The sequence below is a fragment of the Phocoena phocoena genome, chromosome 2 (genome assembly GCF_963924675.1).
Source record: "Phocoena phocoena chromosome 2, mPhoPho1.1, whole genome shotgun sequence".
NCBI lineage: Eukaryota > Metazoa > Chordata > Mammalia > Artiodactyla > Phocoenidae > Phocoena > Phocoena phocoena.
In genome coordinates, this window is record NC_089220.1 from 161497145 (window position 1) to 161523875 (window position 26731).

The following is a 26731-nucleotide window of genomic DNA, read 5'->3' on the forward strand; positions in this document are numbered from 1 at the left end:
ATATGTATATACAGGAGTTCAAAATCCTGCTTGATTTTGCAGGTCCAACCACAGACAATTACAAGGTCTCTACCTGAAAGTTCTCATGGGGGAATACTTCTCACCCCACACCAAATTTGATGCATACCCAGTGAACTTTAGACACTGGAGGTAGTTTCAGTGGAGGACTAAGGCCCATCCATCCATACCATGCTCTTATGCATTCTGGGTTCCTATACAGGTGCCTCCATCAGAGGCCTCCTTGTGAAAGGGGGAGGGGTCAGCTGATACACTGTGCTTTTCAGGTGCCTCTGTGTAGACCACTTTACTGGGGGAACCTAAAGATACTTTCCTCAGTTACTACACAGTATTCAGGACTTTACACTCCTAGCCATCCTACATCAATATCCACAAGGTTCCTGAGGTCATAAAAGGGCAAGAGCCTTTTGTTTGGGGCTCCTTCAGATATGAGATAATCTTCCGCCAACCCCTACTCCCATCCGCACTGACATCTGACCCTTGCCTGGTTTGGTTCCACGGGGAAAATGAAACACTGGTGGAGCTGGGGCCCTTTCCTGTTTAGACTCTTGCTTATACTATTATAGGAAGTACATAAAAGCTTAATTGTTACTTTCAGTTTGGCTTGCTATCTTAATTGACCAAGTCAAAACAGGCAGCTTTCTCTGACAGATTGGCATAGAGAACAAAGTAGTCAATAAAGTAAAAAATTCCTTTCTGGAAGGAGCACTTTGAGAGGTGCTAGTGAGACTCTTTCAGGGCATACTGCTGGATCATTTGCAAGAGTCAAAGGGTCCCACAGGGCACATCACCAGCCAGGCTAATGTGCCTCCAGAAGTGCTAGTGGACACCATGGGGCTCTCCAGGAGAGTACCATCGTAACTTTACTCTCATTCTTCCAAGCCCTGGTGGAAATTACTGCACTTAAGGCCATGTTAGAGGAGCATAAGAATATTGTGAACCTACCCGATTACCAGCACCTAGTACCTCTATCTCCCAAAAATCTGCCTGGGAAAGAAAAAGGAAAAACTGCCCTCTTTACTGAGTTTAACGCAGCAAAAGGCTCCTTGAGACTATATCCCTATTCAATAATTCACTTGACTTGTGTACCTGATCTTGAGTTCACAGATACTCAATTGATTTTGGCTGTTCAATCAACAGGACAACCTTGGCATCAGTGGTATCTGACAGTGTGACTGTCGTAGTAACTTGTCCAGAGTGTGGGAACTTGTTATTCAGCAATGGATATCACAAACGCCCTTTTCAGTATCCCTCTGAATGGGAATGATTCCAGTCAGTTCATCTTTATGTGGAATGGGTACAATTCACCATTCATATCCTTCCACAAGTCTATCTGAATTTCCTATCTGTCATCAATGTATCAAAGCCTGGAAAATCTCCAGATTTTCCAGAGGAGGGACTAGCCCTCTACTTTACTGATAATGTCATCCTATTGAGTCCAGAGAAGGGAGCTGGACAACAGCCCAACAAGGGCTGGACACCCTGCTGACACACAAGTGGCAACTTGCTGGGCCACTTTTACAGAAACCGTACAAGTACGCAAGTGAAATTCCTGGGCTTGACCTGGGTATGGAGTCTCATTGTCTCATTCCATGGGAAAAGACTGGCTTTGATCCTCTCTGCTCCAGCAATTAAAAAGGAAGCCCAGGGACTGATGGAACTCTTCATCTACTTGCATTCTTAATGCCATCCATCTAAAGGGTTACAAGAAAGGTCATTTCCTTTCAGTGGGGCCACAGCAAGGAGGATGACCTGCAAGCCCTCCAACAAGCCACCTAGGCTACCCTTCCTTTTGGCCCCTCTGATCCATTTTGCCATTTGAGTTACAGATCTCAGCAACTATCTATTCACCAACTGGAGCTTAAGGCAGAAGGACACTGCCACAGGTCAGAGGCATCTGTTGGAGTTTTTAATTCATCATCTCTAGGAACAGCTCGCTGAAAGGTACACACCCTTTAAGAGACAATTATTAGTCCACTATTGGGCTTCAGGGGATACTGAACACATGACCCACGACTGTGAAACAGTCTCAAGACGACAAATTCCAACCAAAAGTTATCAACAGTTTTGCTTTTGTACTCTAATTATCTTAGGGCATTCATACTTTACGTCAGTGCAAAATTTCTATAAGAACATGCCCAAATAGGATTCCTGGAGTGGAGATGTCCATGCTTGCTCCGCTGCCCCCACTGCCCCCACAGTTTTAGAGCGTACAGCATCATTTGAGGACGGCTCAGGAGCATGACAAGCGGGGACCCCCTGTGGTGGCTTATTACTGTCATTTGTATGCAATGCAAACAGGAATGAATGTTGATAGTAAAACTCCTGAATGTCGGACGTTTTCACCAAAGCTAATGGATCAGTTAGCTCTTATGAAACAGCTGGGTGATAATGAAGCTGTTACTCAAGAAATAGTTGGCTCTGCCCATTTGGAGAATTATGCTTTGAAAATGTTTTTGTATGTAGATAATGAAGATCATGCTGGGTGATTTCACAGAAACATGATCAAGTTCTTCTACACTGAAAGTCTTTTAATAGATGTCAAAATAGCAGTTGGAGAACTCACTAATGAAAATGTCAAACACAGAAAGTATGCAAGGTGGAAAGCAACATATATTCATAATTTTTTAAAGAATGGAGAGACTCCTCAAGCAGGGCCTGGTGGGATTGAAGAAGATAATGATGTTGGAGAAAATGAAAATTCTGGAGCAACCTCTCTGCCCACTCAGCCCCTCAGCCATCATCTTCAACTTATGACCCAAGCAACATGACATCAAGCAGCTTTACTGGAATACAAATTCCTCCCGGTGCCCACATTCCTGCTAATACCCCAGAAGAAGTTCCTCCCAGCACAGGTGTAACAAGTAACACTATCCAGCCTACTCCACAGACTATTACGGCCATTGATCCTGCACTTTTCAGTACAGTTTCCCAGGGAGGTACCCAACTAACATCAGAGGACTTTGCTAGACCTCAGAAATACTGCAAATAACGCTGGCAGAGCTTTGCAGTATGAAGATGTCAGCAGTGCAGAATCCACAGAAGACCCTCAAGTTACTGACCACAGGCAGAGAATGAAGCCTTTGTAGAACAGATCCATGCATTTTTGGCTTAAAGAACTAACAGTCCATTACTCTATCTTCAGCCTATCAGAAGCACAGTTTTAAGGAAGACTTCAGTTCCACTGACTATAACAATAAAGTCTGTGTCTGTGTATCAGATTCCTGTTGAAGCTTTCATCAACAGCCTCGACCAATTTTCTTTTTTTTTTTTTTTACGGTACGCGGGCCTCTCACTGCTATGGCCTCTCCCATTGCGGAGCACAGGCTCCGGACGCGCAGGCTCAGCGGCCATGGCGCACAGGCCTAGCCGCTCCGCGGCACGTGGTATCTTCCCGGACTGGGGCACGAACATGTGTCCCCTGCATCGGCAGGCGGACTCTCAACCGCTGCGCCACCAGGGAAGCCCTCGACCAATTTTCATTGTCCATTTAGTGGATCCAGTAATCTCTGGGTATACACAGGGCTGATGCGAGCAAGATCCTTAAAATGTCCACTGAACCCTGCTTGTTCAAAAAATGAAAACACACTTCTATGAAATATACTGGGAATCAGCTTTGTATCTTAATCTAAATAAATTAAGGAATTTTTAAATCCATAATTTGGACATACAGACCATATTACTTTGCTATAAAATTCTAATTTAACTTTTAATAAAGATTACAAGAATATTCTAGATTAGAGGTCACATTTTGTTTTCCTTAGGACTTATGAAACAGATATGAACGTCCTAAATTGTTAGATGAATCTGAAAGAGATTATGTTTAAGTTTCAATTTATATTCATATTAATTATAGCTACATTAAAAGTTAAAATGTTCATGGAAAGAAATATAACACGGTAAACAAGTAGAATCAGTTTTAGATGTAAGAATAATGTTGGTTTCCCAATTGTTTTCCCTTATCCATTGGCGTTTAAGGTGAATTGGTATTTGCTTCATAGGCAGTTTGACTGCATGTATCAGAGAATGAAAACAAGACATTTGCAGTAATGCCTGGAAACTTGGTGCCTTGAGTTAAGGTTCTCCTCTGCTACTATGGAATGGATTCCATAGAGTGTATAGCTATGAATGATGCAGATTTTAAGAACATAGATTCTCAGTTGATAAGTTAATAAGTTTTGTGAGGAATTATGGACTTACTGTGTCACCTGCATTTGTGCTGTGTAAAAAATAAATACAAGGATTCTTTTAACTAGTTCAAAAAAAATATGCCCAAATACATATTCACAAACCAAAGAAAAAGGATCTTCTGATGAGTACAATTTAAAATAATTTAAAGTCATCTATAATTATTAAACTTACTAATGAGACTTTCATCTCCAGAAGATTTTTGTTTCTCTGCATGCATTTCTGTTTCTGAGTCATGATGCTTAAACATAAGATTTTCATCTGACACATGATCATGAGCTACATAAAGAGATACATTTAGTGCATTAAACTGAAAAACAGGTCTATTGTGAAATCCCTATATATCAAATTTATACACGTTTAGCAGTATTTTCTTTCATTTTTATAAACATAAAATATAAGTAAATTACCATAATGCTAGACCTGACATAAAAATTGTGAGGAAAATTTTAATGTGTGTAAGACTCACTGTTTCATAAATATTTGTTGGCATCAAATATATTTTATATTAGTCCCTACTTGTTTTAGATTATTATAACTTAGGTTAATATATACTCATAGACCAAATAATGAAAATGTATATGTAAAGGTTATTCATTACACATTTTTAATTGCAAAATACTCAAAAGCACCTAAATGTACTAGCATGTGAGACTGGTTGAAAAACAAGGTACATACTATAAATTAGGGTAACACAAATTATGGTGTATGATGTGGTACAAAGAGTTACACATAAAGCTATAAAAAGATACTTATAACCTAACTTGGAGGGACTGTTAGGTGATAGGTTAATTGTAGAAAAAATGAAAAGAGAAGGTATCAAGTATGCTATCTTTTAGGAAAGAAAAGAATGGGAAATGAAAAGAAAATATAAGATACTTACCTTTAGAAAAGGAAATACAGGAAAGATAAACCAGAAAACAATGTAGTTGGTCACCTAAAGTTGCATGCAGAATAGGACACAAGGACTACTGTTAAATCTAAACATGTCCCGGGCAGTGATGACATCCTTGATGCAACAAATGTTTCTCATATTTAATGAGAAAGTAGGTAGAGCCCTCAGGATTGCTTTGCCCAGTGACCCAAAGAAACCAAAGAGATCTGGATAGTTTGATTCCACCACAAAGAAAGTAATCTTGTTAAAATTATTTAAGGACAGAAGCACCTTTTCTGGTGTGTTACTGCAGAACCCCCTCTTTCAGAACATCTTCCATGACTACTTTGCCCAAGGAGGATGAAGAAGGAGGTAGGTGGGAGAAATGTCATGTACACCTGAGACCTTCTCCTTCCTTTACTAGCTATTATTTGTTCTTGGACTGGTTTGGTCCAATCATGGTGAGCTCTCTGACACTGGAAAACTTTTTTGGTCTACTCTTACGGCCACCTATAAGGGGCTCTGCAAGCCACCTGATAGTTTCTTGATTTGACAATGAGAAGTAAGAAAAGTAAATGATGAGATTGTTTACCAGACTCAGATTTAAGTTCATTCTTGCCACTCTCACTGGTCACCTATCTCAATTAAACCTTCTTATAAGGTGATGTCACTTGGTTCATGGCACAATCCATGTGTGAAATGAAAAATTTCCAAGCAAAGAAAAAGCAGCTACTGGCAAGACACTAACTTTTCACTAGTAGTCAGAGTGATGTAAAAATGGTAATTGGGTACTTACTCCTGGATCATTGGGTTAAGGTCTTTCCCAAAGACATCTATGGGTCTTGTTACCCAACAATGGGTCTCAAGGAGGAGACTGATAGACTCTCCTTCAGATACTTGTGACTAGATAATGGCCACTGGGGGCACAACAGAGTCCACATACTGACAACTCCTATGACTAATATAAATAATATTCCTTCCAACCCTCCCAGTGAATCTTGACCTGAAATCTCTCTACTTGTATCCAAACCTCTTAACTTTAAAAATAAACAAGACTATGAGTTAGGCCAAGGTCCCTATGTCCTCACTGGGAACATGAGGACGTTTGCCAAGGTCACAGTTCAATGGGGAGGTGAGGAAGAATTTCATTCCCTGGTCCTTTTGTACCAAGATGAGGGAAAACAATATATATATATATATGTATGTATATTTATATAGTCTAAGTGTGCGTCCTTAACACCCCATCCTTATCCCCAAGCCATGATCATAAATACTACAACTGAGGCCATTTCAGTGGCTCTGGTAGTCTGTTAGGTAGTCTGAACCTAACAGTCTATCAGTACCTAGTCCCTTTGACTACCAAAGCAACTCCCTAGAAGATGAAAAGAGACAGCTTCCTCATTACTGAGCTTAATGAAGCAAAAATTCTCTGTAAGACTATTTCTCCATTCAGTAGCCCCATCTGGCCTGTGGATTAGGCTTCAGGTGTATGGAGATTCAATTGATTATTAGAGGCTCAATGCAGTCACGCAGCTTGAGCACTACTAGTGTTACCTGAAATTATGACAGCCATAAAGGCTGTGGCCCAAGCTGAGGCAAGTACAAAGCAACTGACATTACAAATGTCTCTTTCAGAATCCCTGTCCACAGGGATGATCAGGATCAGTCTGCCATACGTGTCATGGGTTGCAACGTACCTTTAATGTCCTTCCATAAGGCCATGACCTGGAAAAAGTCCCACTCCCACATGGAGCCCTAGCCTCCCCCTATATTAACAATAACCTCCACTAGGCCTAGGCAAGGGAATTACCCAACAAACACAGAAAGCATGTGGACTTACATGTGAGTTAAGTCTGGGCCATTAATATAGAAAAAGTACCAGGACCTGGTACCCAAGTGAAATCTCTGGGAGTAAACTGAGAAGAGGCAGTATGTGTCATTCCATAGGAGACAACTGCCAAGCTTTAGTTCCTCTAAGCCCCCACAAACACAAAGGAGGTCCAAAGATTGGTGGAACTTTTCAGCTACTAGTACTTTGACATTCACCATGTGGTCATCTTGATGGCATTTGTCTATTAGGATACCATTTTTGGTCTCTACCTTTGAGTAGGACATGGCAACAGGATGTCCTAGAGGCCCTCCAACAGGTTTCTGACTCTGTCCATCCCCTTGGCTCCTCTGATACACATTTGTGTTTGAGTTACAGATCTCAGCAAACTCTCAGTTTGCTGATTAGAGCCTATGGCAGAAGGACACTGCCAGAGGCGCCCATTAGGCTTTTGGTATCATAGTCACCTGGAGTCAGATGAAAGGTACAAACCCTTTAAGCGACTACTATTGGCCTGCTATAAGGCCTTGGTGAATAATTAGTATATGACCCATGGCCATGAAATAGTCTTATGACTAGAAATACCAACCAAAAGTTATGAATATTTTGGCCTTTATTCTCTAGTTATCTTGGGGTATTCACACTTGAAGTCTAAGTGTAAAACTGCTATAAAATATATGCTTAAATACTGATTCATGAACCAAAGAAAAATATCTTCTGATCACTTTAATTTAAAATAACTTAGGGAGTGACATCAGCAAAACGGCAGGGTAAGAGATTGCAGTCCCGTAGCCCATGGAAACACTGATTTAACAATTCATGGATGAAATACATTTATGAGAGCTTCAGAGTCCACTCAAGAAGTTCCAGCATGCTGGTGGAACATAACATCCTAGACAGCTGCATTAAAAAGGGTAAGAAGAACAGTTTTGCTTTACCTATGTCACCCCTCCACCAAGTCAGCACAGCTCAACACAGAGGGAGATTCCCTCACCCACAATTTTTCCCATGGGAGAAAGAGAGAGGGAAGTGAGCATAAGGCTCTCAAAGCCTTTCAGGGTGCTGCCTGAGAGGCCCACTTCTATCTCACCTTAATTAGAACACTGAAGGAATCAACATAGCTGGATTGTCTGTGGGCAGCTAGAAAAAAGACCTCAGATAAAACCCTAACTTTACACCTCAAGGAACTAGAAAGAGAAAAATAAACTAAACTCAAAGTTATCAGAAGGAAGGAAATAATAAAGGTTAGAGCAGGAATAAATGAAACAGAAAAGCAGAAAATTTTTCTAAAATTTTAGCCCATTCATGAATGGGCTAATCCCACTCATGAGGGCTCCATCCTCATGACCTAAGCACCTCCCCACTCCTAATACAATTACATTAGACATTAGGATTTTAACACATGAATTATGGGGGGGACACAAACATTCACTGATAGAAACTTCCAAATTCATTTTATGAGGCCAGCATTACCTAGATACCAAAGCCAAACAAAGACACCACAAGAAAATGACAAGCCAATATCCCTGATGAACTCAGATGCAAAAATTCTCAACAAACTACTAGCAAACAATTCAACAGCACATTAAAAAGCTCATACACCATGACCAAATGGTATTTACTCTACTCAGGCAAGGATGGTCTAACATCAATCAATGTGACACATACACCACATTACAGAGCAAGGGATAAATATTACATGATCATCTCAACAGGTGCAGAAAAAAATCTGAAAATATTCAATACTTTTTCATGATAAAAACTCCCATAAATTAGGGATAAAAGGAATTTACCTCAACCCAATAAAGGCTATATGTAGAAAATCCTGAAGACGCCACCAAAAAGCTGTTAGAACTAATAAGTGAATTCAGTAAAGGTGCAACATACAAAATCAATATAAAAAAATAAAAAATCAATTGCATTTCTATACACTAACAACAAACTATGAGAAAGAGAAAATAAGAAAATAATCCCATTTACAATGACATCAAAAAGAAAAAAATAAATTTGACAAAGGAGATAAAGTATTCATATACTGAAACTATAAAATATTGATGACACAAATTAAAGAAGACAAAAATAATGCAAAGATATTCCATGCTCGTGAACTGGAAGAATTAATATTTTTAAAATGTCCACACCACCCAAAGCAAGCTATGGATTAAATGCAATCTTTATTAAATTTCCAATGGCATTTTTCACAGAAATAGAACAAAAAAATCCTAAAATTTGTATGGACTCACAAAAGATTCTTTATAGTCAAAGCAATCTTGAGAAAAAAGTACAAAGGTGGAGGCATCATACTTCCTGATTTCAAACTACAGCTGACCCTTGAACAACATGGGGGTTAGGGGCACTGACCTCCCTTCCCACCTACACAGTCGAAAATCCACACAGAATTTTACAGTTGGCCCTCTATATCCATGGCTCTGCATCCACAGATTCAACCAACGACAGATTATGTAGTACCATAGCATGTATTTACTGAAAAAATTCTGTGTATATGTAGACTCATGCAGTTCAAATCTGTGTTGTTCAAGGGTCAGTTGTGTATTACAAAGCTACTGTAATCAAAACAGTACGGTATTGCCATAAAAATGGACATATAAATCAATAGAAGAGAACAGAGATTCCAGAAATAAACCTACACATATACGGTCAATTAATTTATGACAAATCAGCCAAGAATACAGAGTGAAGACAGGATAGTCTATTCAATAAATGATGTTGGGAAAACTGGACAGCTACATGCAAAAGAATGAAACTGGACCACTATCTTACACACACAAATCAATGCAAAATCAACTAAAGACTTGAATGTAAGACCAGAAACCATAACACTCCTAGAAGAAAACATAAGCGGTAAGCTCCCTGACATTATCAGTCTTGGTGAAGACTTTTTGGATTTGACACCAAAAGTGAGACTGCATCAAACTAAAAAGCTTCTGCACGGCAAAGGAAAATATCAACAAAATGAATGGCAACCTACAGAATGGAAGAAAGTATTTGCAAATCATATATCTGACAAAGGGTTAATATCCAAAATAAAGAAATAACTCATACAACTCAAAAGCAGAAAAAAAATCTGATTAAGAAATGGATAGAGGATTTGAAAGGACATGTTTCATTACAGGTGGCCTACAGGTACATGAAAAGGTTCTCAACATTATTAATCGTCAGGAAAATGCATATCAAAACCACAATGAGATACCACCCCATACCTGTTAGAATGGCTGTTATCAAAAAGACAGGAAATAAGTGTTGGTGAGAATGTGGAGAAAAGGGAGCCCTTGTGCACTGTTGGTGGGAAGGGAATTTGGTGCAGCCACTGTGGAAAACATTATGGGAGGTTCCTCAAAAAAGTAAAAATAGAACTACCTTACAATCCAGCAATTCCACTTCTGGGTATTTTTCTAAAGGAAATGAAAACACTAACTTGAAAAGATATCTAAACCCCTATGTTCACTGCAGCATTATTTATAATAATAATATAATAGCCAAAACATGGAAACAACCTAAGCGTCCATGGACAGATGAATGGATAAAGAAAATGTAGTATACATATATACAAAGGAATATTATTTAGCCATAAAAAAGAAGGAAATCTTGCCATTTGGGACAACATGGATGCATTTTGAGGGCACTATACTAAGTGAACTCAGTGAAAGAAAGACAAATACTGTATGATCTCAATTATATGTGGAATTAAAACAAAAACAAAACCAATATCAAAACTCATAGAACAGATTGGTGGTTGCCAAAAGCAGGGGGTAGAGGGTGGGTGAATGGGTGAAGGTGGTCAAAAGGTACAAACTTGCAGTTATAAAATAAATAAGTACTGGAGATAAAATGTACAGCATGGTGACTACAGTTAATACTGCATTGCATATTTGAAAGTTCCTAAGAGAGTAGATCTTAAAAATTCTCATCACAAGAAAAAAAATTTAACTATATGTGGTGATAGATGATAACTAAACTTATTGTGATATTTTTTGTAATATATACATATCTCGAGTCAGTATGTTGTACATATGAAACTAATGTTATGTGTCAATTATGTATGAACAGAAAAGTTAAATTACAAAGGGTAAGAAAAGGAACTAAAACTGAAACTAAATTTAAAGAACTGAATCTACTGAAGGAAATAAGAAAGCACTAATGCAAGTAAATCATCAATATAGTATTTGACGTACACCCTCACTCCTCGGCAAAAGAGTAGAGGGGTGAACTGTAAACAAATCACAAAATCTTTTTCCTCTTTTTCAACTGTAAGTTAAGATGTTTATTGAAGAATTTATTTTTTAAATTTATTTTATTGAAGTACAGTTGATTTACAATGTTGTGTTAATTTCTGCTGTATGGCAAATTGACTCAGTTATATATGTATATATATATTTCATATTCTTTTCCATTACGGTTTATCACAGGATATTGAATATAGTTCCCTGTGCTATACAGTAGGACCTTGTTGTTTATCCATCCTATATATAATAGTTTGCATCTGCTAATCCCAAACTCCCAATCCATCCCACCCCCACCCTCCACTCTCTTGGCAACCACAAATCTGTTCTCTATGTTTGCAAATCACAGAATCCTTTTAGTAGATTTGTTTTTCTAGGGTTCTACATTCTGAAATAATTTTAGAAGCATTATAAGGTAGAGCAAATGAGTAAATGTACTGATGTTGATCAGAGTCAGATTCACACTGTGGAAGGAAAGATATACACACCGGAAATAGAGAAAGATAAGAACAAGTCTTGAGGGGAGAGAATGAAATTGAAAGTGTCTTTGAGAAACCATGATTTCTAAATATGTCTGTGAATATGCATATACACATATATGTGCACGTTTATGTATGTAAGCATACGTGAAGATGACTATATGGATATGTATATCCATATATGTATATCATGTGTACCTGTATGTGGACATGCATATGTATTACACTGAGGCACTGACAACATGCCAAAATCTTCTGCGTGATCTGTCAGGCCCAACCTTAGACAATTACAAAGGCTTGATCTGGCAGCTGTCATGGGGGAAATCTTCATACTCCACACGACACTCTGAGACATAGCCAGTGCACTGCAGACACTGGAATTAGTGCAGTCATGGACTAAGGCCATATCTGCATTCTTAGTCTGAGTGCCTCAATTCTGAAGCATTCTTATGTGGGGAGGACTCAGCTGAGACCCTGTATATAGACCACCTTTTCATTGGACCTTGTAGACCTTTTTATTATCTCTGACTCTGTTTTCAGTACTTCTGCACTCCTCCTAGACTTCCCACTTCCATCTCCTCTCAGATCTATAGAACAGCAAGAACCTTTTGTTTGGAGCTCCTTTGGTTGTGAGATGATGTTCCCCTACCCCAGCCCTGTCAGCACTGATGTATCTGACCCTCATCCAATGATGTTCTGTGGGGGAAAATGGAATATTGGTATGGCTGGGAACCTTTCCTGTTTAGACTCTTATACTATTACAGTAAGTGAATAAATTCTTAAATTTACTTTCAATTTACTTGCTGTCTTACTTGACCAACTCAAAAACTGGCAGCTCGCTCCCTGACAAGTTAGCACAGTGAGCAATGTGGTCAATGAAGCACAATTCCTTTCTGGAAGGAGCACTAGTGAGTACTCAGGGCTCTCTAAGGGGGCACTACTGAGTCATTTGTTAGAGTCTGAGGTTCCCACAGGGCACATGACCATTCAGGCCAACGTGTCTCAGGAACTGCTGACAGATTGTGTGACATGCTTAGGAGAGTGTTATTTCATTGTTTACATGATCCTTCTTTTTTTTTTTTTTTTTTTTTGTGGTACGCGGGCCTCTCACTGTTGTGGCCTCTCCCGTTGCGGAACACAGGCTCCGGACGCGCAGGCTCAGAGGCCATGGCTCACAGGCCCAGCCGCTCCACAGCATGTGGGATCTTCCCGGACCGGGGCACGAACCCGTGTCCCCTGCATTAGCAGGTGGACTCTCAACCACTGCGCCACCAGGGAAGCCCCATGATCCTTCTATTTTAATAGTCCTGTTTTGCTGGCCAAGATGCCCAGTGGGTGGGTCAAATTAAACATCAAACAGGGATTTTGACAAAACTGGGGAAGCAATTCCTTGACTACTTCCCTGGTGGCGCAGGGGTTGAGAGTCCGCCTGTCGATGCAGGGGACGCGGGTTCGTGCCCCGGTCTGGGAGGATCCCACATGCCGCAGAGTGGCTGGGCCTGTGAGCCATGGCCGCTGAGCCTGTGTGTCCGGAGCCTGTGCTCCGCAGTGGGAGAGGCCGCGACGGTGGGAGGTCCGAGTACCGCAAAAAAAAAAAAATAATGGGATCAAAAGTTGTTGGTGACCCTGCATGCTGAGTTGCACTCAATGACTACTGTTAGATCTAATGCTTCTGGAACTTGTGTTCAGCCTTTGCTATAGTGGTTACTGCAATTCATGATTTAATGAAAAGGAATGTAGAGTGTTGAGGATCACTTTACCCAGTGACCTGAAGAGACCTTATAGACGTGGGTCGTTCATCTTCACATTTAAAGGAGTATCTTGTTAAAGAAGTAATCATGTAACCTTGCCGGGTTGCTAATACAGAAACTTCTTGGAGAACCTTGACAATGGCCACACTGCACAAGGAGGTGGAATAAAGGAGTATGAAAAAATACAGACATCCAAGACTCTCTTTCCTCAGCTGGGTACTGTTGTGGATCTGACAGATGGCTCATCCTTGCCTTTGTAAAACACGTTTTAACCATACGTGAAAAGGCAATAGTGACTCCATGAGCCACCCTGGTGGTGCCTAAGATATACAATGAGGGAATGAGGACAGCAGATGATGAGATTGTTTTTTTTTTTATTTACCAGATTCAGGTTCCTAGGTTCATTTGTGCCACTATTGCTGGACATCAAGCTCGATAAACACCCTAATAAGGTCAGGGCAATTGGTCTACGACACAATCTGGACCTTAACTGACAAATTTCTGGACAAGAAATAGTGAATAATGCCAAGATAGCAATGACTGACCAGAAGAGAGAATGATGTAAAAATGGTAGTCTAGTAACCACCCCGGACCATCTGGGCAAAGGCCTTAAAGAGATCAAAGGGTGTGTTACCCCCAAAACAGGGTCTCAAAGGAGTAGATTGATGGGATATTTACCAAGGACCCGAAGGCCAGGTAGTGGGATAAGGGAGGCCCAACAGGCCACTACTGTGGCCTATGACTAACACAGGTGCTATGTTTCTGCTTTTCTCAGTGATCCTTGCCATGAATCAAAATGCTCTGCCAACTTTTACCAAGACTTTACGGCTTTCAAGATAAACAAGACTATGGGTTAGGCTGGGCCCCATATATCCAGTGGGAATGTGAGGACTTATGATAAAGTTAGAGTTCGATGGAGATGTGCAGAATTGCATTCCCAAGCCTGTGGGTGCATAGGTGACTGTGATCACCACAACCCCTGACACCAGGATGAGGAGGACACTGATAATGCCGAGGTGGTACTCCACGGCCACCACCAATGGGAAACTTACCCAGACCCCACAACAGTGTACCCACTCAGGCCACCTCAAAACTCCATTGTTATAGCCCCCACTGTTGAATGCATTATTGGTATAGAAGTACTGTTTACATGAACCCCTACTTGCATTCACCCCAAACCCTGATAGAAATTACCACTTTAGCAAGACAAGTGGAAGACTGTGAAACTACTCAACTACCAGAATCTAGTATTTTGTTCCTCAAAAACAAATGCTTGAAGAAGAAAAGTAAATAACTGTCCTTACTGATGAGCTTAATGAAGCAAAAATTCTCCCTGAGACTGTTTCTTCATTCAGTAGCTCAGTGGACCTGGGCATATGTCCTTGTGTGTGTAGAGACTCCAGTGATAATTGGCAGCTCAGTGATGTAGTCCCCAGGCACTAGTTATATCTGATATTGTGACTGTCATGGAAGCTACTGTCCATAGTGAGAGAATTTGGTATTCTGTAATAGACAGTGCAAATACCCTACGCAGTATCTCTGTCCACATGGATGATTAGGGTCAGTTCGTCATATGGGGAATAGATTGCAATGCCTCACTAATGTCCTTCCATAAAGCTACATAAATTCCCCAACTATCTTTCACCAAACAGTCTTGACCTAGAAATGTCCTACACCCTGAGGGAGCACTAGCCTTCCAGTCTATTGATGACATCATCCAAATAGGTCCATACAAGGGCACCACTTAACAAGAACTAGACGTCCTACAGACCAATATGTAGCAACATGGCTGGACCATTATTACAGATAAGACATAGTTACCCAGTACCTAACTGAAATCACTGGTCAAAATCTGTGAGGGGCACAACATCTCATTCCAAAGGAGAAGACTGCCAAGCTTTGACACACTCTACTTGAACAACTGAAAATGAGGCCCAGCTATTGGTGGGACTATTTGGATATTTGCACTCTCATAGTCCCCATGTGTGGTTCTTGATGGCATCCATTACATCCATTACTATTAGATTACTTCAAAGGCCACTCTTTTCAGTGGGGCCACAACCAAGAGGACACACTTGAGGCCCTCCACCAGGCCTCTCAGGCTATCCTTCCCTTGGGGCCCTCTGATCCTCATTTGCTGTTAGAGTTACAGCTCTCAGCAACATCTCTGTTCACCAAGTACAGTCTGTGGTAGAAGGCTACTACCATAGGTCACAGACAGACACCCTTTGGAGTTTTGGACCTATAATCTTCCAGTCTGCTGAAAGGTATGCATCTTTTGTGAGAAAATTATTGGCCTATGATTGAGCCTTGGTGTCTGAGTATATGACCTATGACTGTGAAATAATATTACAACCAGAAATACCAATGTAAGTTATGAATACTTCGACTTTTGCTCTCTAATTTTCTTAGGGTATTTACAACTAACATCAAAGAAACTATAAATGTTGCATAAAATATAATCTCAGATGCATATTCATGAACCAAAGAAAAATATTTTCTACTGAGTTTAATTAAAATAATTTAAAGTTATCTGTAATTATCATACTACTTAAGGTATGTTTTACCTTTGAATGTTCTCTGTGTATTTACTTGCATTTGTGCTTTTGATATTGAGTCTTGATCCTCACAGAGAAGATTTCCATCTGGTACTTCAAACTGAGCTACATAAAGAGAAGCATATAATCAAATAAATAGAAAAACAGATCTATTGTGAACCCCTAACTTTCAAATTTATAACAAATGTACAGCATAAATTCTTCTCAATTTTATATACTTATAAGTAGATTACCATAATGCTAGACCTAATATGAAAAGAGAAGAGTTTTAATGGGTATACATTGAAACTGTCTCATTATTTCATTAATAATCCTAGGCATCACATGTGCTTTCTATCATTCTCTATATTTCCTACGTAGGACTTTTATACTTAAGTTAAAACTTAATTATAGGATAAAATATCAGGAAGATGGAAGACTAGGAAGTTCCAGACCCTCATTACCCTATGGAGACACTAAGTTAATAACAATATACAGACCAAAATATCATTATGAGAACTCTAGAAACCAGTTAAGAAGCTGCATCATCCAAGTGAATTACTAACCAAGAAAAACTGTACCAAAGAGGGTAGGAAGGGTCATGGCATTTTGCCCAGCTTAGTTAGCCCCACCATCTCCCTGGCAGAGTGTGCCACAGTGTGCCACAGTCACAAGGAAGTCTCGCAATTTCCAGATCCTCCATTGGGATGAAAAGAGTGAAACTTGCATCCAACTTTCTGGCATGTCTAGGCACTGTCTGACTCATTGGTTGCTGTCTTGCCTGATCTGGAAAGCTGATGGGGACAGTTCCATAGTTAGATACCAGGTTGGAGACTGCTGAAAACAAAGGCAAGTGCTGTCACACATTAGAGCTGTAGGGGTTATGAAGTTCTGCAAATGATGGAGGAGCAAGAGATTACAGGTAGAGGAATACAATAGAAACCAAAACAAAAATCTCCTGAGAAGAAACAGGAGAGATCCTCTTAGGGAAATTAGGAGAGTAAAAAAAAGTCATATAGGGCTTCCCTGGTGGCGCAGTGGTTGAGAGTCCGCCTGCCGATGCAGGGGACACGGGTTTGTGCCCCAGTCTGGGAAGATCTCACATGCCGTGGAGCGGCTGGACCCGTGAGCCATGGCCACTGAGCCTGTGCGTCCGGAGCCTGTGCTCCGCAACGGGAGAGGCCACAACAGTGAGAGGCCTGCGTATCACAAAAAAAAAATAAAATAAAAATTAAAAAGTCATATATACTAGAATAAAAGTACACACAAGCCCAGAGAAGATACATCCCCAGCGAAGGTTTGAGAAGTATCAGAACCTCCATGTCAGGCTGATTAGTCAAGGTGTTCCCCTGTATCTGAAAAGACTGAGAGAGACAGCTATGTTTTCAAATTCCCAAATCTCAACAAAATATGACAAAGCATACAAAGAAACATGGAAACATGTCCAATTACGGGAAGAAAATAAAGTTCCAGAAACCAACCCTAAAAAACCACAGGTCTGTGAATTACCTCACAAGGAATTTTAACAACTGCCTTAAAGATTCTCAATGAGCTGAAAGAAATATAAACTAAATGAATCAGGACAATGAAGCATGAACAAAATTAGAGTATCAACAAAGATATAGAAACTATTAAAAAAAAACCCTGGTGCTGAGCAATATAATAACTGAATTGAAAAATTCACTAAAGGGGTTCACCATCAGACTTGATCAGGCAGAAAAAAATCAGCAAACTGGGAGACAGGTCATGTGAAATCATTGTATCTGAGGAGCAAAAAGAAAAAAGAATTAAGAAAAGTGTAGAGAGCATGAAGGATTTATGGGACCCTATCAGGTGGACCAAGATATGCATTATGAAAGTCCCAGAAGAGAAGAAAGAAAAAAAGGAGCAGAGAGTTTATTTGAAGAAATGACAAAACTTATCAAATTTTAAAAAGAAATGGATATACAAATTCAATAAGCTTTATAAAGTCCAACTAGGAAAAACCCAAAGAGACCAACACCGAAACACAATGTAGTCAAACTGTCAGAAGTCAAGGAAAAAGAGAAAATCTTAAAAGAGGCAAGAGAAATACAATTTGTCATGTGCAAGGGAGCCTCTATAAGATTATAAATGAATTTCTCAGAAACCTTGAAGGCCATAAGACAGTGGGATGATACTTTTAGAGTGCCAAAAGAAAAAAACTGTCAACCAAGCATACGATATTTGGCAAAACTGTCCTTCAAAACTGAAGGGGAAATTAAGACTTTCACAGATAAACAAAAGCTGGTGGAGTTCATACCACTAGACCTGCTCTGCCAGAAATACTAAAGGAAGTCTTTCAAGTTGAAATGAAAGGATATTAGATGGCATCATGAAGCTGTATGATAATATAAAGGTTTTGGTTAAGATAAATATATGGACAAATGTAGAAACGTATATTACTGAAATTTTGAGGCACAACTTCCCTTTTAATTCTTATATAGAATTAGGAGAAAAAGCATAAAATAACTATAAATCTATGTTAATGGGCACACAGGTATACAAAGATGTAATTTGTGACACCAATAAATAAAGTGAGGGGAAAGAGGTTTAAAGGAGTACAGTTTAGTGACTGAATTATGTATGTGTTTGAAGTTAACTTGTTACTGCTATAAAATATATTATTGTAACCATAATGAAAACATTTATAGACTATTCATGTTATGGATACATGTTTGTATCTCCCAAAATTCATATGTTGAAGCTCTAACCTCCAATGTGATGGTTTTGGAGATGGGGGGAGGGAAGTAATTAAGGTTAAATGACATCATAAGGGTAAGACCCTGATCTGATGTGATTGTTGCCCTAATAAAAAGAGACATCAGAGCTTTCATTCTCTCTCTCCCTCTCTCTCTCTCTCCATTTGCACACAAAGAGGTCATGTGGGTACACAATAGATGGTGGACACTTATGAGCCAAGAAAAGACATCTCAGAATGAAATCTAACTTACTGGCACCTAGATTTTGGACTTCACCTACAGAACTGTAATAAATAATTTTCTGTTTTGTTTTTTTTTAAGTGACCCTGTCTATGGCTTTCAGTTATGGCAGCTTGAGAAGATTAATACACAAAAGGAAACGAGAAGAGAATTAAAGCATGCCACTGCCAAAAAAAAATCAGTGAAAGACAAAGGAAGAAAGTAAAATAGGAAATGAGGAGCAAAAAACTATGAGACATACAGGAAATAATTAACAAAATGGCAAAAGTAAGTCCTTTCCTAACCAACTGTATGCCAACTAATTGGATAACCTAGAGAAATGGATAAATTCTTAGAAACACACAACCTACCAATGCAAGTGGGTTAAACTCCCTGGACACAGAGTAGCTGTACGTATAAAAAATAAGACCCACCTATAATGCTGTCTACAAGAGATTCACTTAGGTCTAAGGACATATATAGACTGAAAGTGAAAGGATGGGAACAGATACCCCATGCAATTGATAACCAAAAGAGAACAGTGATGGCTATACTATAATATCAGACAGAAAAGACTTTAGTCAAAACCTGTTAAAGAGACAAAGTAAGATATTATATGATAATAAAAAGGTCAATTCTCCAGGAATATGTAACATTATAAATATAAACATTATAGTGTTTATATATATAAACATATATTCATCAGAAATGAGAACTCCTAAATACATGAAGAAAACATTAACCAGATTGAATGGAGAAATAGACCATAAAACAAAAATTGTAGGAGACTTCAATACCTCATTTTCAATAGTGGAAAGAACAACCAGAAAAAAGATCAATAAGAAAATTAGAGGATTTGAACAACACTATAGGCCAACTGGACATTATAGATATATGCAAAAAAACCTCCACCTAACAACATCAGAATACATTTTTCTCAAGTACACATGGAACATTCTCCAGGATACTGTTATTACACAAAATAACTTTTCTGATCACAATGGAAAGAAACTAGAAATTAATAGTAGCAGAAACACTTGAAAATCCACAAATATGTGGGAAATATAAAAACATATTCTCAAAAAAAAAATGGGTGAAGTAGAAATTGCGAGAGAAATTAGAAATTATCTTGAGACAAATGAAAATGAAAACACAACATAACAAAATATATGCAATGCAATGAAAGCAGTGCTAAGAGGGAAATTTATAGCTATGAATGCTTACATTAAAAAAGAAGACAGTATGGTACTGGCACAAAAACAGAAAGATAGATCAGTGGAACAGGATAGAAAGCCCAGAGATAAACCCACACACATATGGACACCTTATCTTTGATAAAGGAGGCAGGAATGTACAGTGGAGAAAGGACAGCCTCTTCAATAAATGGTGCTGGGAAAACTGGACAGGTACATGTAAAAGTATGAGATTAGATCACTCCCTAACACCATACACAAAAATAAGCTCAAAATGGATTAAAGACCTAAATGTAAGGCCAGAAACTATCAAACTCTTAGAGGAAAACATAGGAAGAACACTTTATGACATAAGTCACAGCAAGATCCTTTCTGACCCACCTCCTAGAGTAATGGAAATAAAAACAAAGATAAACAAATGGGACCTAATGAAACTTCAAAGCTTTTGCACAGCAAAGGAAACCATAATCAAGACCAAAAGACAACCCTCAGAATGGGAGAAAACATTTGCAAATGAAGCAACTGACAAAGGATTAATCTCCAAAATTTACAAGCAGCTCATGCAGCTCAATAACAAAAAAACAAACAACCCCATCCAAAAATGGGCAGAAGACCTAAATAGACATTTCTCCAAAGAAGATATACAGAATGCCAACAAACACATGAAAGAATGCTCAACATCATTAATCATTAAAGAAATGCAAACCAAAACTACAATGAGATATCATCTCACACCAGTCAGAATGGCCATCATCAAAAAATCTAGAAACAATAAATGCTGGAGAGGGTGTGGAGAAAAGGGGACACTCTTACACTGCTGGTGGGAATGTGAATTGGTTCAGCCACTATGGAGAACAGTATGGAGGTTCCTTAAAAAACTACAAATAGAATTACCATATGACCCAGCAATCCCACTACTGGGCATATACCCTGAGAAAACCAAAATTCAAAAAGAGTCATGTACCAAAATGTTCATTGCAGCTCTATTTACAATAGCCCGGAGATGGAAACAACCTAAGCGCCCATCATCAGACGAATGGATAAAGAAGATGTGGCACATATACACAATGGAATATTACTCAGCCTTAAAAAGAAATGAAATTGAGTTATTTGTAATGAGATGGATAGACCTAGAGTCTGTCATACAGAGTGAAGTAAGTCAGAAAGAAAAAGACAAATACCATATGATAACACATATATATGGAATTTAAGGAAAAAAAATGTCAAGAAGAACCTAGGGGTAAGACAGGAATAAAGATGCAGACCTACTGGAGAATGGACTTGAGGATATGGGGAGGGGGAAGGGTGAGTTTTGACAGGGCGAGAGAGAGTCATGGACATATACACACTAACAAACATAGTAAGGTAGATAGCTAGTGGGAAGCAGCCGCAAGGCACAGGGATATTAGCTCGGGGCTTTGGGACAGCCTGGAGGGGTGGGATGGGGAGAGTGGGAGGGAGGGAGACGCAAGAGGGAAGACGTGTGGGATCATATGTATATGTATGGCTGATTCACTTTGTTATAGGGCAGAGACTAACACACCATTGTAAAGCAATTATACCCCAATAAAGATGATAAAAAAAAAAAAATTAAAAGGGCAGAAACTAAAAAAAAAAAAGAAGAAATATTTCAAATAAACAACCTAACTTTACAACTCAAGGGACTAGAAAAAGAAGATAAAACTATACCCAAAGATAGCAGAAGGAAGGAAATAATAAAGATTAGAGCAGAGGTAAGTGAGACAGAGAAGAGAAAAACAATAAAGAAAATGAATAAAACCAGGAGTTGGTTTTTTGAAAAGACCAACAAAATTGAAAACATTTAGTTAGATAGCTAAGAAAAAAGGGAAAAGACTCAAATAATTAAATAAGAAATGAAAGAAGGGGCATTACAACCAATGCCATAGGAATAAAACTTATTATAAGAGAACATTATGAACTGTATGCCAACTATCTGAAATACCTAGAAAAAAATGAATTCTAAGAAACACAACCTACTAACTGAATCATGAATAAACAGAATATCTGAAAGAACAGTAACTAGTAGATTAAATCAGTAATCAAAAACCTCCCGACAGATAGAAACTCAGGACCAGACAGCTTCACTGCAGAATGCTACCAAACATTAACAACAACAACAACAAAATTAACACTAGTCCTCATCAAACTCATCCAAAAAAATGAATAGGAAAACTTTTAAACTCATTCTATGAAGCCAGTATTAACCTGATACCAAAGTCAGACAAAGGGATTATACGAAAGGAAAATTACAGGCCAGTATACCTGATGAACACAGATGCAAAACTCAACAATATACTAGCAAACAGAATTCAAGAGCTCATTAAAAGGATTAAATACCACATCCAAGTGGGATTTATTCCTGGAATGCAAGGTTGATTTAATACATGAAAATCGATTAATGTGACACATCACATTAATAGCATGAAGGAAAAAAAAACCACACATGACCATCTCAACTGATACAGAAAATTAAACATCCTTTTATGATTAAACAAAACACTCAACAAACTAAGATTAAAAGTAAAATACCCACATATAATAAATACTATATAAGCAAAGCCCACAGCTAACATCACACTCAGTGGTGAAAAACTAAAAACTTCCTTTGAGATCAAAAATAAGGCAAGGATGCCCACTCTCACCACTTCTATTCAACATAGTACTAGAAGTCCTAACAATAGCAACTGGGCAAAAAAAGAAATACAAGATATAAAAATTAGAAAGGAAGAAGTAAAATTATCTGTTCATAGATAAAATGTCCTTATACATAGAAAACCCTAAAGATTCACACATGCATACACACACAAAAAAACCCCAGCAGAATTAATAAATGAATTCAGCAAAGTTTCAGGGTACAAAATCAACATGTAAAAATCAGTTACATTTTTACAAACTATTAATGTACAATATGAAAAGTAAACTATGAAAACAATTCATCAAAAATAATAAAATATGTAGGAATAAACTTAACCAAGGAGGCAAAATGCATGTAAACTGAAAACTATAAAACACTGCTGAAATCAACCTACCTAAGGAGGCAAAAGACCTGTGCAAGCAAAACTATAAAGTACTGATGAAAGAAATCAAAGACGATACAGATGGAGAGATATACCATGTTCTTGGATTGGAAGAATCAATATTGTGCAAAAGACTATACTACACAAAGCAATCTACAGATTCAATGCAATCCCTATCAAATACCAATGGCATTTTTCACAGAACTAGAACAAAAAATTTTGCAATTTGTATGGAAACACAAAAGACCCCAAATAGCCAAAGCAATCTTGAGAAAGAAAAACAGAGCCAGAAAAAAAAGGAACAGTAAAAAAATAAAAATAAAACGGAGCCAGAGAAATCAGGCTCCTTGTCTTCAGACTACACTACAAAGCCACCGTAATCAAGACAGCATGGTACTGGCAAAAAACCATAAATATAGATCAATGGAATAGGATAGAAAGCCCAGAGATAAACCCATGCACCTATGGTCACCTAACCTATGACAAAGGAGGCAAGAATACACAATGGAGAAAAGACAGCCTCTTCAATAAGTCGTGCTCGGAAAACGGACAGCTACATGTGAAAGAATGAAATTAGAACACCATAACACAAAAATAAACTCAAAATGGATTAAAGACCTAAATGTAAGGCCACACACTATAAAACTCTTAGAGGAAAACATAGGCAGAACATTCTTTGACATAAATCACAGTGAGATCTTTTTTGACCCACCTCCTAGAGAAATGGAAATAAAAACAAAAATAAACAAATGGGACCTAATTAAACTTAAAACCTTTGCACAGCAAAGGAATCCATAAACAAGATGAAAAGACAACACTCAGAATGGGAAAAGATACTTGTAAATGAAGCAACTGACAAAGGATTAATCTCCAAAATATACAGCTTATGCAGCTCAATATCAAAAAAACGACCCAATCAAAAAATGGAGACCTAAATAGACATTTCTCCAAAGAAGACATATAAATGCCCAACAAACAAATGAAAAGATGCTCAACATCACTAATTATTAGAGAAATGCAAATCAAAACTACAATGAGGTATCACCTCACATTGGTCAGAATGGCCATCATCAAAAAAATCTACAAACAGTAAATGCTGAAGAGGGTGTGGAGAAAACGGAACCCTCTTGCATTGTTGGTGGGAATGTAAATTGATACAGCCATGATGGAGAAAAGTATGGAGGTTCCTTAAAAGACTAAAAATATAACTACCATATGACCCAGCAATCCCACTACTGGGCATATACCCAGAGAAAAACAAAATTCAAAAAGCTATATGCACCCCAATGTTCAGTGCAGCACTACTGACGATAGCCACAACATGGAAGTGAAGCCAGAAAGAGAAAAACAAATATCGTATATTAACGCATGTATGTGGAATCTAGAAAAATGGTATAGACGATCTTATTTGCAAAGTAGAAACAGAGACACAGACTCGCAAACAAACATATGGATACCAAGGGGGAATGGAAGGGGATGGGATGAATTGGGAGATTGGGGTTGACATATATACACTATTGATACTATGTATAAAATAGACAACTAATGAGAACCTACTGTATAGTACAGGGAACGCTACTAAATGCACTGTGGTGACCTAAATGAGAAGGAAATCCAAAAAGGAGGGGATATATGTATACGTATAGCTGATTCACTTTTCTGTAGAGTAGAAACTAATACAACATTGTAAAGCAACTATACTCCAATTAAAATTAATTAAAAAAAACACTGCTGAAAGAAATTAAAGAAGAGACAAATAAATGAAAAAACATCCCATGTTCCTGGATTTGAAAACTTAATATAGTTAAGGTCTCAGTACTACCTAAAGCAATCTACAGATTCAGTGTAATCCCTATAAAAGTCCAAGTGCATTTTTTGCAGAAGAAGTAGAAAAACGCATGCTAAAATTTATACAGGATCTCAAAGGATCCCAAATAGCCAAAACATCTTGAAAAAGAATAACAAATTTATACGTCTAGCATTTACTAATTTCAAAACTTATTACAAAGCACAGGTAATCAAAATAGTGTGGTAGGGGCATAAAGACAGACATACAGACCAATGGAATAGATTAAAGAGCTTAGACCCTCACATGTATAGTTGATGACCTTTAATAAGGGTGTCAAGACCAATCAATGGGGAAAGAACAGTGTCTCCAAGAAATAGGTGAATAAACTGATATCTACATGTAAAACAATAAAGTTGGATGTTTACCTTACATCATACACAAAAATTAATTCAAAATGGGTTAAAGACTGAAACTTAAGACCTAAAACTATAAAATTTCTTGAAGAAAACATATGGAAAAATCTCATGATGTTGAATTTGACCATTCCCTTTGGTCCCTGTGATCCACATCTCCTGTTTGAGTTACAGGTCTCAGCACTTCTTTTTTCACCAACTATGAACTATGACTAAAGGACACTGCCTTTAGTGTCCTTTAAAGACCTGTCCAAAAAGACAGGTCAGTTAACTGCTGAACTTATAGACCCAAATCTCCTGGAGAGAGCTCAGAAGTGTGTACACCCTTTAAGAGTCAGTTGATGGTCTGTTATTGAATCATACTGAGTACATAACCCAAGGCCTTAAAATAATCTTAGTACTAGAAATCTCAATCAAAAGGTATCAATACTTTTATTTCTGTTCTCTAATTATCTTAGGGTATTAACACTTTAGGTCAAAGTAGAAATTTTCTATGAAATATATGCCCAGGACTTCCCTGCTGGTCCTGTGGTTAAGACCCTGCACTTCTACTGTAGGGGGTGCGGGTTTGATCCCTGGTTGGGGAACTAAGAGCCCACATGCCATGCAGTGAGGTCAAAAAATTAAAAATAAATAAATTGACTTAATTTAAAAAATAAAATAAAATAAAATACATGCCCAAATACATATCCATGAACCAAACAAAAAAGCTCATTTGATGAGTTTAATTTAAAATACTGAAAATTTTTCTATAATTACTATACTTACTAGTGTGTCCTTCCCTTCTGAGATTTCTTTCTTTCTTTACTTGCTGTTGGATTTTTGACACTGAATCTTGATTCTCATGCATAAGCTTCTTATCTGGTACTTTATCATGAGCTTCAAAAAGAGATACATTCACTCCACTTAAATGGGAAAATAGATTTATTGTGAAATCTCTAATTTCAAATTTATAATAATTATGCAGCAGCATCTTCTCTCATTTTTATAAAGTTTTAAGTAAATTGCCACAATGCTAGATCCACATGAAAATTGCGAGATCATTTTTGATAGATGTATGTTGAAACGGTCTCAGTGTTTCATAAACATTCCTAGGCATCAAATATGTTTTATATTAGTTTCTAGTTTTCTTGTGTTATTTATACTTTAGGTAAATACATATTTATAGGCCAAACAATGAAAACGTGTACATACTACCACATGTAAAATAGATAGCTAGTGGGAAGCAGCCGCACAGCACAGGGAGATCAGCTTGGTGCTTTGTGACCACCTAGAGGGGTGGGATAGGGAGGGTGGGAGGGAGACACAAGAGGGAGGAGATATGGGGATATATGTATATGTATAGCTGATTCACTTTGTTATAAAGCAGAAACTAACACACCATTGCAAAGCAATTATACTCCAATAATGATGTTAAAAAAAACACAAACCTATGTTGACTTC

The 26731-nt window shown here is 38.2% G+C and overlaps 1 protein-coding gene and 1 pseudogene across 1 annotated transcript in view; one reads left to right on the top strand and one right to left on the bottom strand.

Moving 5' to 3' along the window:
* The first annotated feature begins 2180 nt into the window (after positions 1-2180).
* LOC136119168 (vacuolar protein sorting-associated protein VTA1 homolog pseudogene) lies at positions 2181-3096 on the top strand (annotated as a pseudogene).
* Positions 3097-3778: 682 nt separating this feature from the next.
* Positions 3779-26731, bottom strand: part of CCDC7 (coiled-coil domain containing 7) — a 142573-nt gene continuing 119620 nt past the window's right edge. The window contains exons 21-26 of the mRNA XM_065871794.1: positions 26097-26193; positions 16698-16807; positions 13389-13526; positions 11827-12002; positions 4381-4485; positions 3779-3825 (exon numbers count right to left, since the gene is read on the bottom strand). Of these exons, the coding sequence (XP_065727866.1) occupies positions 3779-3825; positions 4381-4485; positions 11827-12002; positions 13389-13526; positions 16698-16807; positions 26097-26193 (673 nt within the window). The remainder of the gene's footprint in view (positions 3826-4380; positions 4486-11826; positions 12003-13388; positions 13527-16697; positions 16808-26096; positions 26194-26731) is intronic.